The sequence below is a fragment of the Cygnus atratus genome, chromosome 10 (assembly GCF_013377495.2).
Source record: "Cygnus atratus isolate AKBS03 ecotype Queensland, Australia chromosome 10, CAtr_DNAZoo_HiC_assembly, whole genome shotgun sequence".
Classification (NCBI taxonomy): domain Eukaryota; kingdom Metazoa; phylum Chordata; class Aves; order Anseriformes; family Anatidae; genus Cygnus; species Cygnus atratus.
Window position 1 is genome coordinate 16,648,390 of NC_066371.1, and position 14,133 is coordinate 16,662,522.

Sequence of the window (14,133 nt, forward strand, 5' to 3'; positions counted from 1 at the left end):
TGGGTTTTTCTTTGGCTGTTTCTCTTGCATATGTTTCTGGAATTTGTGTTTTCTCTTAGGAAACCGGTGTAACACAGAACAAAAGTGACAAAATACTTCTGGCTGAAAGGTGGCTCGATATAGAGATTGGAATATATACCCTTATGACTTGAAAATGTGTTTTGTGTTTTTCTGTTGATGATAGGAGGAGGGAAGAGAATTCCTTTACAATGAGAACACAGTTAAGGAGAGCAATAACATCATGGATAAATGGATTCTTTCTTTCACCCAATCACTCATACAATTCTTCAAAGCTGAAATGGCAGGTATGCACATGTTGAGGGAGGGGGGGGCGTACGTCTGTTCAATTTTTGATTAGAGAAGTGACCATTTCATCCATAGACTTCCACAGTTCACTTGAGACTTACATTTCAGATAAAAGGAAGGAAATCTTTAACCAGTTACAGTAATGCATAGAATAGTCTCTTGATGGGTGTGAATACAGATTTTGCTATAGTTGTTTGTGAGATGTTGAAAAGTGATGACGCTTTTTTATCATAGCTAACCCTATCAGTTTGGTGATGTGGCTTCCTGCTGTAACATCTTCTGCAGTGCTTGGAGTAACTAATAATACTGTTATAGTAGCTGAAAGATGACAGTGAAAAGGATTCCAAATAGAATTTAGGGAAGCTATAAATAAATAAATTTTAAATACAATGGGCAATGATCAAACCAGCTAAATAAAAATTTTTTGAGTGATACAGGGGCATGGGGACAAGCTTTTCCTTACTTTATTCCATGGAGAGGGTTTCTTTGTAATCATGCGGGGAATGCATACAGAAGGACAGAATGCTGCTAATTTACTATGTAGCTTTATAAAGAAACTCTCACTGTTTTTCTCCATGCATATGTTGTCATTTTCATCATCCTGTACCTCTTAATCTTCATATTATATTAAGACAATTTAAATTGCAATGAGAAGATGCAGAAGCCCTTGAACTAGTTAGCACGATCCAGCAAGCCTACATACTTGCAGATGAAGTCATGATGGGGATCTGAAGAGGTTTTAGTGCCTTTAAGGGCACTAGAAACCTCAACACTGGAAAGAAGATGGCTTTTGCCATTGTAGTCCCTGTTTGTGAATAAACAAACAACCCCTCTATGCCAGTGATCTTAAGTTGCCATTGGAAGAATTTTTAGAAGCCTTTCACAGGTGTGCTTAGGCTTGGGGAAAAGAGGTATTAGTGGAATAACAGATAATGCCAAGCCGGAGTTCACAGGGATATAGGACAGTCCTTTTCTGCATCAGTCATCTCTTGTGCTTCACCCCCCTGCCCTCAGACTGGCACGTTCATTCTCACCAAGACAAGTGAGATGTGTTTATTTTGCTACAGTAGGTAAAGCGTGTAATTTTGGTAATGAAGTTCAGGCGAGGTCATCTGAAACATCTCATTAAAGGAAGAAAGGAATCCTCAAGCTACCGAAGGCAGTTATGATAAAAGCACTCTGTTGTCAAAAACGTGTCTTTTTCCCAGGAGTTTTGTCCTTGATGTTTGATGGTGTTTGTTGAATTTCATTTATTACTAGAGAAATACACAGGGTATATCCGAGTTTACATGCTCCCTGTTAAGAGGAAAATATTTTGAGGGACTAAATGATCTTCAGAGGTCCCCTTCCAACCTCAACCATTCTGTGATTCTGTGAAAGCGAAAAATTGATTTGTAAATGTGTACATGGGATCTTGGATTAGTATGGGGTTTGAACAGAAATAGTGTTTGTGGGAAGATGATAGTGGGGCAGAACTTCAATTCTGCTCTGGGTTTCTAAGAGGAAGAGGAAGCTAACGAAAAGGGATGTGTCAGCTGCCATCTTTACAAAGCAAAGAGATCATTCAAAGAAACTTCCTGTTGGAAAATGGCAATGTAAAGAATTCCAAGATTGTAATATTGATATTAAATGCTATTGACTTTTGTGTTAGAAGAAGATATTACGATGCATTCATCAATGACATGATGACATCAATGACAATGACATGATTGATATATCCCATTTGGAAATAAGTAATAAACATGGTTTTTCAATTTATTTTTCTGCATAAACTCTGAATTCAGTCAGATGGATATTAATGATGTGCAGTAAATGAGTGTACTGTGACATGGTACTCTGTTGTACTAATATTTAAAAAAAATCTCGTTTTGATTTTTTAAGATTTGCTACTTCAAATGGCTTGAATCAGGAAAAATGTTGTTTGCAGGAAGAGGCAAGGAAAGGTCATAATTGTGGCTGATAACCTCAAATCCTGAGTAAAGGCAATAAATACACTACACACTACACAAGCTTCATTTTAGAAGCTGATTTTGAAAATAATGAACATATGAGTGCAGAAGGTGTCGTAGACTTGACACGATGGCAGCAGAAGTCAATGATGGCATTTGCCAGCTAATGCTGTGCAGCTTTGTAACCTGCGAGATGTGTGTAGTAACTTGTCTGCCACATCTAAAATGCAGCAGAAGCAGTGTTGCTGAGGTGATATTTGGGTGCTATCATTGAAGGAAATGGCCCAGGTTGTACCATAACGTGCTGTCTGTGCGCCGCTCTGTATGGCCATGTATACAAGTGTGCATGCTTGAGGCTCTAAATGGCAAGGAGACGTCACGGGTGGGAAAACTTTGCAATTAAGCTTGGCTTCTGCTATTTATTAAAGTGTAATTTATAGTGGAGCTATATTTTACACCACTTTCCTGCCCCTAGAAAAATGTTTCCATAAAGTGGAACTTAATTAATTCTGCCCCGATTTCTACTAGTAGCCTGAATATCAGCATACCTCAGCACCCTCCAGCTTCGGTGTAGAGACCATAAAAAGACTTCAGGAAAGTATATATAATAAAACCTCCGTAGCTGTGGTTTGAGGAGAGCTTAAAAACTCCCCTAACATATGCACTTCAGGACAGTGAGCCAGTTGACATGATGCTGCTTTCTGGGGCCTGCTATTTGTGGAAAGTTGTCAAAACTGACCTGTGTTTAGGCCACACACCTCAACACGTGCCTATGTGTGAGGAGCTTTTTGGCCATTGTGTATCATCCCTTTATAAATGGGTGCTCAAAATGGAGGTGTGAAAACACCTCTCTTCAGGAGTGCTGGAAGTTAATGTGCACCAGTCAACTCCTCAGCAGCAGACAGGGTAGCTGGCTTAGAATCAGGGTGATGAAAACTAGCTTAGCCAAATGAAATACATGCCATTGAATAGTTGTGCTGTGTATTTTCTCCACCGAACCCCAGCTTTTATTATGGAAACCTCGGTGGTTTGGATGCTTGAGCTTTTATGTAGGGCGAGTGGTAATATAATGGAAAGATGATATGGAAAGTAATAGGGCAAGCAGCCCTTCATGTTTTACGGGGGCAAAAATCCGTATTTCGGAACATTAAGCCTTATCATACTTTTTGCACTACTTAATCGTTTCCTCTGTCAGGCACTTCTTGTACAAAACAGCCTATCTCCTGATGATTGAAATGGAAAGAAATGTGTGTGTGTCTGCACATGTGTGCACGTGCTTCCCTGCACCTGCATGCGTCTTTCCTGAGTCCTGAAAAAGTGACATTTCACAACTTGGTTCATAGGATTACAGCTGTAGTGAGGGGAGAAATACATGCTTGCAAGCTGACTTGAATGTTGTGTTAAATGTATACTATTCCTTAACGTTTTTTTTTGTGTGTGTGTGTGCTTTATTTTGTTTATGAACCAGTCTTCTAACTAGATGATTCATAGCTATACAAGAGCTGGGTATTTCTCAGGAACACACATTCCCACAGAAATGTCTCCCCCCCACGGCATGAATCTTCTGAGGGTTTCCTTTTTAGGTTTAAATACAAGTACTCTGCCTTTAAAGCCATTTCTATTTTAGAAAATGCAATGAAAAGCATAATGAAGCTTTTAAAGTAGATACATTTTATTCAGCAGTTGCTTGATTAATGAAACTGATTTAAAATTGACATGAAAAAGTTCCTTGATTTAAAAAAAAAAAAAAACACAAAAAAAAACCCACAGTTGTACACGAGTTTTACCTTAGGAAGCTAAGTCACATTTAAGCTTTCAGTTGTTCACAATATTTTTTTGAAAGTTTTCCCTGTTGCATCATGATGTTCACAATGACCTTGTTTTTTGTTCTGGCAGTTCTCCATGCTTTTAAGTTATGCTGAACTTGGAAAATACAACTTCATACCTCGTCAGGCTTGCTGTTACTTTGCTTTCTGTCTGCTGAAAAAAAGCAAATAATTCAGGAAAATTTAATTAAAATGGGTGTCTCATTTTAAATCTGACAAAAAAAAATCTTGGCAGTAATTTATAATAAAATTCTATTGTATGATTCTACAATAATTTCCGGTGAACTTCTTGTGACTTGGCTGTATTTATAGCATGTACAAATATAGGATTTGCCAAATCCTTCATGATTAATAGTCTTTTATCCACTGCCCTCTTTACAAGTCAGATAAAAACATAAGGCTTCTGTCATGCATGTTTGTGTAGGATTAGAAGAGTAATTTGGCGGTAGATGTTTGTTTTGTAGCATGAAACTTGATGACGTGTATTTCCTTAATGCGGTTTTAACGTTTAACATAACAGTATGTCTAATCAACTTTTTAACCTTGCTAATGTAAGTGCTTCTGCTAAAATTTTATGCTCAGCACCAGAGCTGCTACTGATAACATGTTTCTTTAAGAAAGAAGATAGATGTAGAGGGCAAATATTACCTACAGTAAATGTTTTCTTTCTAGCTTACAGGCTGTATACTGTAGTCCCTCGATTAGTGAAGTTTGTAGATATTTTGACCAACTGGTATGTTAGAATGAATCGCAGAAGACTAAAGGTATGTATCTACCTCTGTGGTCTTGTAACATAAACAAAATCCAAGTCTGCATTAACTTAATACATAGCAGCTTCATAGTATTAAGCAGAAATCTATATGCTGTCTTCCGAGTATGATCAGTTTGTACCTGAGAGTGGAAGATGAGAAATTAAAATGTTCTTTTCCTCCTTGATTTATGAGGAAAGCCAATTAACCAACAGAATGCACTGTAACTCAGTTTCACTTGCTGGATGAGATTTTGAGCAAAATGAATACAGTTCGGAAAACCTATTTATTGCATTAACATAGGAAATCTTGGAAATTTACAGAAATGCATTTAGAATTTACTGAAATGAATTTAGTGATGCTAAAATGGTACTTGTTTGTTTCTCCCTCATTGTTTCTAATCTTGGTTAATGCTTTGAATAGGGTGAGAATGGGACCGAAGACTGCATTAGGGCCCTGGAAACCTTGTTCAGTGTTTTGTACTCCATGTGCAGACTTATGGTAAGGGAATTACATAACTAACTGACTTTTAACATAGTTCATCTAAAAGCATGCATCTTGGTTTCTAAGTTGACTGTAGAAATTGGGGGTACAGAGACTGAACATAGGAGGAGAAAAAGTATATTGCTACTGACTTAAGCAGCACAGTTCGTTCTCCACCTCCCCCTTTTGTTTGCTTATCTGCAAATATCAACTGGCTTAAAGAGACATTCAGATTTCCCTTCTGATACCCAAACACAAAGCTCAGAAAGCAGGTCAACAAGTAGTACCAATTTCATCATTTAGTTCAGGCAGCATTTTGATTAACTTCACAGTTCTGCATTGAAGACACTATGTAAGCATCATGTTTTTGCTGAACTGTCCTTATTCCGTTCATAAGTATTACTGATTCATAGTGTACAAACAATAAATAAAAGATGGTGAAAGAATGAATGCAACATTACAGGCACCATATACTCCATTCATCACTGAACTGATGTACCAGAACCTGAAGACGCTTATTGATCCAGCCTCAGTACAGGAAAAGAATACTGAAAGCATACACTACCTCATGCTTCCCCAAGTGAGGTAAGAGACAGCTGTTCTGTGGCAAAATGGTGGGTGTTTTTGTTTGTTTTTGTTTGTTTGTTTTTAATTTGCTTTTCACAGAGAAGTGCTTCTTCAGTTATGTGTGTTGAAAACTGCTTTGAGTAACAGGAAAAGGAGCTGCTTTAATAATAAGAATGACATAAAGTAACCAAGAAGAGTTTTAGGATGATGGTTAACACATTTTTTTCTGTAAGTGCAGAATGTTCAAGTTTTAATTAAACTGATTGCTAGCCTCTTCACTGCAGGAGAACATTTCACTAGCAATACACTTTGCACTCGGCTGTCAAAGCTGGGAATTTTCCCTCCATATTTAGGCAGCAGACTTCTAGGTTAAAGGATTGTAATGATAGGAAGGAAAACAATTCGGAGGAAACACTGTGTTGGAAATGTGTATTCCTGCTTATGGCGGGTGAGGAATATCCTTTTCACTCTGCAAACCATACTGGCTAAAAGCTAGAATGTTTACCTATAAAGAGCCCCAGAGGATTTCAAAACCTCCTTGCAGGCCTTACAGTCACAAGAATGCGAGAATCCCCTCATCTCTTGGCATATACTGATGCCAAATGCCATGTGGATTAGAATTATTGTTTTGTGTGGACCACATATGGAGCCAGCAGAGTGAGTTCTTTTGGCTACAGATCAGGAATTTGGACCATTGTCCAGAGATTGCCACTTCCTTGTAAGAGGATACATAACACAAGAGGGCTTTCCAGATGGATCCTTTTTGTTTGAATGCAGTTGAGTGAGGTTTTTTTTGGAAGTGCTAGAAAAAGGTTGAGCTCGGTGATGGTTATATCAAATATAAGTCCTGAATTATCAACTTGACCCAGCCAGAATTTGACAACTCAAGTTTGCTTGTTGTTTTTTTGTTTGTTTGTTTTTGTTTTGTTTTGTTTTGTTTTGGTCCTGCCAAGGCAGATATTATAATAATCACTTACTCATTGTTGCCTTGGTGTTTTGTTAGTGGATTAAGTTAGTGCCTGCATTTCAGTCTGCTATTAGTCACTGAATATGAGAGAAGCACACTTCTCTATTTCCTGTTGTATTGCAGCTCGGTTTAAAAACCCCTAAGGACAAAGGAGCTGACCTTGGTATTTTACATACTAGTTTACGAATTCAAACCTTGTGGTAATGTTGTTTCTTTCATGAATACTATATCCTTTGAGGAAGGGGTTTGTTCTTTCTGCTTGCTTTAGTAGTGAGCTGTTGCAAAAAGGAGTTTCAGATTCACGTAATGATGGTGCTGATTTTCTGTTCTCTGGGGAAGTGCTGTAAAGAATAGGTAATCAAAGAATGTGAGACTTTTGAGTTATCACAAATGTTTTTATGTTCCTAGAGTATGGACTGATGGATTTGATTTGTAGGAGCTCAGTTCAGGCATGCACTTAGCATGGCTGTTTAAAATTGGCTTAGTCACTTCTTTTATTCCTGTTAGTGCTGACTGAATTCATGCTGCATTGTGCAAACATATGATGTATTTGAGTGGCTGCACAGTTTCCCTTTTTCTGTATTTGTTTGGGTTTTTGTCTGCTAGAAGTTTGTCTAATTTACTGGATCTCCTATGTATCAGTTGTTCTCTTTGTCAGATAAGAAGACGTTTTCAAAACTGAATTATTGTTGAGGTTTTAGAGTTTCACCTTGAGTTGCTAAGGATGTCATTGTGTTTTTTCTTGGAATACTTTTCTGATGACTGCATAAGGAAAATACTGTCAGCCAAGAAAGAGAGACATGAAAACTTTTTTGGTGCAGTCTTAGAAAATACTGCTTTAATCTCTGATGATATGATGGCTGTACACAGAGAAAGCTGATGGACTTGGCCACTTTCACAGCTGAACTTGAATGAATACCTGAGGTATTGTTTGGTTGCTTAGTGTCTGAACAGATTGCTTGCATTAGATTTTGTGGATGTACATGCAATCCATGAAATCTATTCTCATTTTGTGGCTCCACAATGTTGTTAAGTAATGACAAGCAATAGTGAAATATTTCTACATTCTACTATATGAACCTTTCTGGGTGCAAAAATCTTACATCATGCAATATATGTATTTCCAAGATATTTTTGAGGACCATCATGGATACTAGCTTTTGGAAGAACAGAAGCTCTAAAATATGAAGTAACGTTTTAATTGAAGCCCTGGTGCGGTACATGTGGACACTTGTTCTTGCTTTACCAGTTTTGTTTTTTTTTTGGTTAGTTTTTATCAAATGCATGGTTTTAATCCCAATACTTTTACTACTTACATTACAGCTAGCAACGTTGCTTTATTTAAAATTGTGTTTTGAACCAGTACCTCTGGTCTTGATATGACGTTTGTGCAGTTTTAAGAGCTGCTCAAGTTATGCAGCTTCTCAAGAAATCAAGAAAAGCATGTTCTCAGAACTTTTGGATGTTAGTACGTTTGAAACAAGAAATGAATGTCAGCTTACTGAAGGAAAAAAAACGGGGGGGGAGCTGCCTCAAAATGGAAGGGTGTTAAAACGATGAAGCCAGGAAAAGTGATGAAGCCAGTAGAGATGCCAGGACTGTCTAAAACATCAAGCTATAGTATGTAGAATTCCTGAAAAGATGCGTTGAGATCCAGCAAGTTGGTTTCATTATAGGTATTTCATTGTCATTGTAAGTATCCTATTTATAAAACCTTTTTGCATCATCTTGTGATATTAGGAATGTAAATTTTGCTTTTTACTGGATATTAATAAAACAGGTAGTATGACTCAATCCATCATCACCATCTTGTGAGAGCTGCTAATAAAAGATTATTTTAAAATAGCTGTTTTTGTCTTACAGTAAGATTTTTCCATCGTCTTCTCCACGAAGAGAGAAGAAAAACATTTGTTCATTTTTTAAATTGCCCCAAACAGGGCATAATTGAGTCTCTTCTAGGAAATTTCAGAGAAATGGGTCGAATGTTTTAAATCTTCTTAAACTGATACAGAAACGATGAATCATTTTAATGTTTCCTTTTTTTTTAATCTAGGGAGGATCTGATTGACAAAAAAATTGAAAGTGCAGTTTCTTGTTTGCAGTCTGTTATTGAGCTTGGACGAGTAATCAGAGACAGAAAAACCATTCCAGTAAAGGTTAGAAGTCTTACTAACTCTTAATACCTTGTGAATATGCACTAGCTTTGTAACTTTGGGATAAGCCTGGGAAAATGGCATAATAAAGTTTGGAATAGCAATCAGAATTCAACAGTGAAATAGTTCAAATAACTACATAATTTCTGACATTCTTTATTTTTACTTGGAAGGACAAAAGTTTGTTTTCTTCTCCCTAGTATCCTCTGAAAGAAGTAGTTGTTATCCACCGGGATCCAGAGGCACTGGAAAACATCAGCTCTCTGGAGAAGTACATACTTGAGGTAAGAACATGAGCATGACACTTAAGTGGACTGTGTATGTTAGTCAGTTACCTCAAAAAAAATAAAATCCTATTTGCCCCTGTTGTCTGCGGTAATAACTCACTAGGTAAAATTCATTTAAAAGAGTTGTAATGAAAGGAGATATGTATGGGAATTATGTGCAGAAATGAAGGTGAATGGGCGGTCCTTAAGTAGGCAGTCATAGTACTAAGAAATACTTCCTCTCAAAATGACCACCACATAGTATTTCCAATGGCCTCTTTAAGGAAGTCCTATTTTTCCTCCTTCAGTGAAGAAAAAAACATTTTCTGATTACAAATAAGGTAAGATTCAACTACATGTTGTCAAAGAGATGAGTTAGAAATTTTGTGTTCGCTTTCAGTTAAAGGGCATTAAAAACAGTTTGATGAGAAGTGGAGGGTTTGACAGAGAGGAGTTTCATGTAAGAGAGAATAAGAGCCCAGTTAAGATGTTGCTTAACAAATAATAGGTCAAATAAATAAGGTCTTAGTCCATACAATTTCATATACTTATCTGCTCCTGTATGCCAATGAAATACTCTTCTAATATGTGTCCATTAGAGAAATGCAGCCTCTGCCCTACTTCTAAATCTTTATTTGGATAAAAGCCTTGTCATTCAAAAGTAAAATAAACCTTCTTGGTTTTTTGAGCTTAACTTCCTGAAGTTGGCTGGACTTTCTGCTTTTAGTCAGTCATGTAAAAATCCATAGTATTTTAAGAAGTGAAATGAAAAAGTTTTTTTTATAAATAAACTTCATTTATTTATATGTTAATGCTATAAATAAATCTTTTAAACTTCAATACTGCATTTCAGCAGTTGTTTTGAAGGCACAAAGCCTATTACATTTTGATTGCTTACCAGATTGTTTGTAGAATATGCTTTTTTTAGCTTTATGTTCAATTAAATTTCATTACACATAGACTTTATATGCACTTTCTTTCACATCAGTGATGTACAAGAGTAATCAAACAGTAAGAGGGAATAGTGATAAGAAACAGCTTTTCAGCTGCGATGATGAATTTAGATGAACCATGGTGTTTTTAGATATTAAAAAAAAAGAAAAAAAAAGCTACTATGCCAAGTATACATTTAAATGTTCTTCTAGATGTTGGTGCCTTGAAAACAACTTGCAAACCCTCGGTTCTTAATGATTAAATTTATCATGATCATGCATTTGATACCATGAGCTATGCTATGTGCAGTTTTTCAGAGCTAGCAGCCTAAGGGCTTTCTAATTGCTTCACTGAGCAAGAGTAAAATAGGTAAATATCTCCGGTGTAAGGCTGGAGGCCTTCCAGAACCACTCTGGAAGGCAGTGAGGGAAGAAGAAAGACTTGTTAAGCGATACTGTTCTAAATGAACAGTCTTAATTTCCTCTTTCTGTAGTAGTCTTTCATTGGGATAGATGATTGCTTGTCACCCAGATCTTTGACTGTGTTGCCTGGGGACATATGTCATGACTACTTTGTTGTAACTGGATATGTTGTTGGGAGGAAGGAATTGCATTTCAAATAGAAGCTCTTGGCTAATAAAGCAGGATTTTAATAGTGCTTACTGGGTGTCGATATTGGGCAGAATGCATGCAGAATCGCAGAGAATCACAGAATCGTCTAGGTTGGAAGAGACCTCCAAGATCACCTAGTCCAACCTCTGACCTAACACTAACAAGACCTCCACTAAACCATATCACTAAGTTCAACATCTAAACATCTCTTAAAGACCTCCAGGGATGGTGACTCAACCACTTCCCTGGGCAGCCCATTCCAATGCCTAACAACCCTTTCAGTAAAGAAGTTTTTCCTAATATCCAACCTAAACCTCCCCTGGCGCAACTTTAGCCCATTCCCCCTCGTCCTGTCACCAGGCACGTGGGAGAATAGACCAACCCCTACCTCGCTACAGCCTCCTTTAAGGTACCTATAGAGAGCGATGAGGTCTCCCCTGAGCCCCCTCTTCTCCAGGCTGAACAATCCCAGCTCCCTCAGCCGCTCCTTGTAAGACTTGTTCTCCAGACCCCTCACCAGCTTCGTTGCCCTTCTCTGGACTCTCTCGAGCACCTCCATGTCCTTCTTGTAGCGAGGGGCCCAAAACCGAACACAGTACTCGAGGTGCGGCCTCACCAGAGCAGAGTACAGGGGCACAATCACTTCCCTAGCCCTGCTGGCCACACTGCTTCTTATACAAGCCAGGATGTTGTTGGCCTTCTTGGCCACCTGAGCACACTGCTGGCTCATATTCAGCCGACTATCAACCAATACTCCCAGGTCCTTCTCTGCCAGGCAGCTTTCCAACCACTCATCTCCCAGCCTGTAGCTCTGCTTGGGGTTGTTGCGCCCCAGGTGCAGGACCTGGGGCTTGGCCTTGTTGAACTTCATACAGTTGACCTCGGCCCATCGGTCCAGCCTATCAAGATGCTCCTGCAGAGCCTTCCTACCCTCGAGCAGATTGACACATGCACCTACCTTGGTGTCGTCTGCAAACTTACTGAGGGTGCACTGGCACTAGAAAATAAACTGGGGGTTATTTCATGGCTAATTTCTGTACTGAAAATCTTTTTGGATTTTTCACTTGAATCATTTCCTTACACAGTCCCATTGTATTTGTTTGTCTCTTAATTCAATGAATGTACATAGAATGCATGCCAACTTTGTCCAGGGGCCCTGGAAACCAAACCACCTTGGTAGCTGTTCAGACGATCTTCCCTATTTAACACCTCCTTTAACAGCCTTTTTTGAGGGAGGAATATTAGCGTAATTACAAATCCTCATTAAAGAGACCAAGTATAATGTAACACCAAAACTAACACCCCCCCACTACCACCTTTTATTGACATGTTTAACTATTACAAGAGAGTTCACATAGAAGTCCTAATACAGTTTCTGAATACCTGTGAACTGCAAGCTTTATCCTTCTCACATCCTGCTTTCTCAAATCTTAATCGTTTAAAATAATCTCTACTTACGTGAGGAAAAAAGAAAAGAAAACAATTTTGAACAGTGGTGTAGTTGTACATCTGCACAGCTTATGAGACTTCTTTCTCTTTCCTCTCATGATAGCTTCATATATGGATAGGTGAGCCATGGGATGTATTTTTCATTATCCTCCTAAGTTTGTCCTTCTCCTGAGTTTTAAGTGCTTGTGGCAGATATACTAAAAACAGATTATTGTTGCAACTGAATTCTTTGTTCTGTTTTATCTCCAGTATACTTCGCAGCTGCTGTCATGTTAGTGTGTGGCTCCTTTGAATGGGTGAATGGACAGTAACTGGGTGGGAAATACGTTGCAGTTCAGATTGGTTCCTTTCCTTCATCTCCATCCACAATACTGAAGCTTTGAATTTGACTCTGCTGAGGAACTTACTGTCTTATTTCTGTCTTCAGGAAATTCCTTCCATGGTGTATCAACTTAAGGTCTCAGAACTGCTGGTAAAATAAAGGACTGGCAGGTTTGGCAGTCTATCTTTGGTTTGTGTTTTTCTATAATGGCTTATTGGTCTTTGACCTTCTTGTTAACTTTAATTTGTCTAAATCTGTCACTTTCCAGATCGATTGGAATATGATCGTGACAGAGTCAATTCCAGTGGCTGTACTAATGCATGCTGGTAGTATGTGAAGCATAAAGTTATGATGTTTAACACTTAATGATTTTTTTCCTTCCGTAAGGTTATGTAACATAAATAGGGAAACGTGTCTTGGAAGGTGTGAGTTACAAGTTCTTTTTTGAGTGTAATAAGTCTGGCAGTAGTGTATTATAAGGATTTCTTTCCTCATCCAGAAATGGTATGATCTCTATTGTATCCCTGTCCTTGGTAGGTTAAGGGTTCTTCCCTTTAATGTGGCTGTCTAGAGAGAGCTTTGTAACAGAAAATTGTCCCATGCTTACAATCTGATGCAACTTTTTTTGGTTCGAGTTGTCATTGTCAAGATGAAGTACTTTGTCCTGACAAGGAAAACAAAAATGTGCATCAACATGAGCAAGATCAAGTCATCATGCTTGTCTTGGTGACAGCAGCTGTGCCAGCTGATGACAGGGAGTTCAATAGATGACTGAAGCAGGGGAGAGGACCTCTTAAACTCCCAATCATGTATCAGCCTAAGTATGCATCTACACCAGGCTTCCAAAAATTCTTTGGGGGTAACTTAAGAGCACTGGCTAAGGGAGTCATGGCTTGTTGCATGAGATATTTTTTAGATCAATGTTATATACTTGTTCATTTTTAATTACTGTGGGACTTAAATTCTTAAGAATTGTGCACTGAAGGAATTTTGATTAAAAAAATAAATCTTAATTGATTTGCAAGTAGGATTGGTAAGGTTTTTCTGTCATGTTAGCTTATTGACTATTTCTCTTAGACTTGGTAACTGTGATGCCACTTCAGAATTACTATTATTCTTAACTATTTCAGTACCAATAACACAATTTTTGAAGTTTAGATTAGTGTCTACCACATTTTCTTCATCAGAAAACTGGAATTAAGGGTTGTACAGAATCCAGTTTTAAAGGAGATGAAGTTTGCTTACTCAAATTTCTTCAAAAAGGTGGGTGGAAAAATTTGCTGTCGACTTGTACAGCTGGTAAAAGGTGACAAAAGAACCTAACAACTTGATAAATTATTGCAGAATTGGATGAATATGCAAAAGTAGGTTTCACTTAATTTGCTATTTCAAAGAAAGTTAACATGTATGTTTTAGGGAGATGAATTTCAACAAACGTAAATATCTTTATGGAAGTACAAATGCATAATAAAAAATAGCACAAAGTATTTTGTATCGTAAAATTCATCAGGCTGATGCAAAAGCGTGATATGTGTTTTTTCTGTACTGCATT

The 14,133-nt window shown here is 37.8% G+C and overlaps 1 protein-coding gene across 1 annotated transcript in view; it reads left to right on the top strand.

Moving 5' to 3' along the window:
• IARS1 (isoleucyl-tRNA synthetase 1) overlaps window positions 1–14,133 on the top strand; it is a 105,792-nt gene that overhangs the window by 67,308 nt on the left and 24,351 nt on the right. Inside the window, exons 21-26 of the mRNA XM_035558434.2 lie at window positions 185–305; window positions 4,754–4,845; window positions 5,254–5,331; window positions 5,777–5,898; window positions 8,901–9,003; window positions 9,201–9,284. Of these exons, the coding sequence (XP_035414327.1) occupies window positions 185–305; window positions 4,754–4,845; window positions 5,254–5,331; window positions 5,777–5,898; window positions 8,901–9,003; window positions 9,201–9,284 (600 nt within the window). The remainder of the gene's footprint in view (window positions 1–184; window positions 306–4,753; window positions 4,846–5,253; window positions 5,332–5,776; window positions 5,899–8,900; window positions 9,004–9,200; window positions 9,285–14,133) is intronic.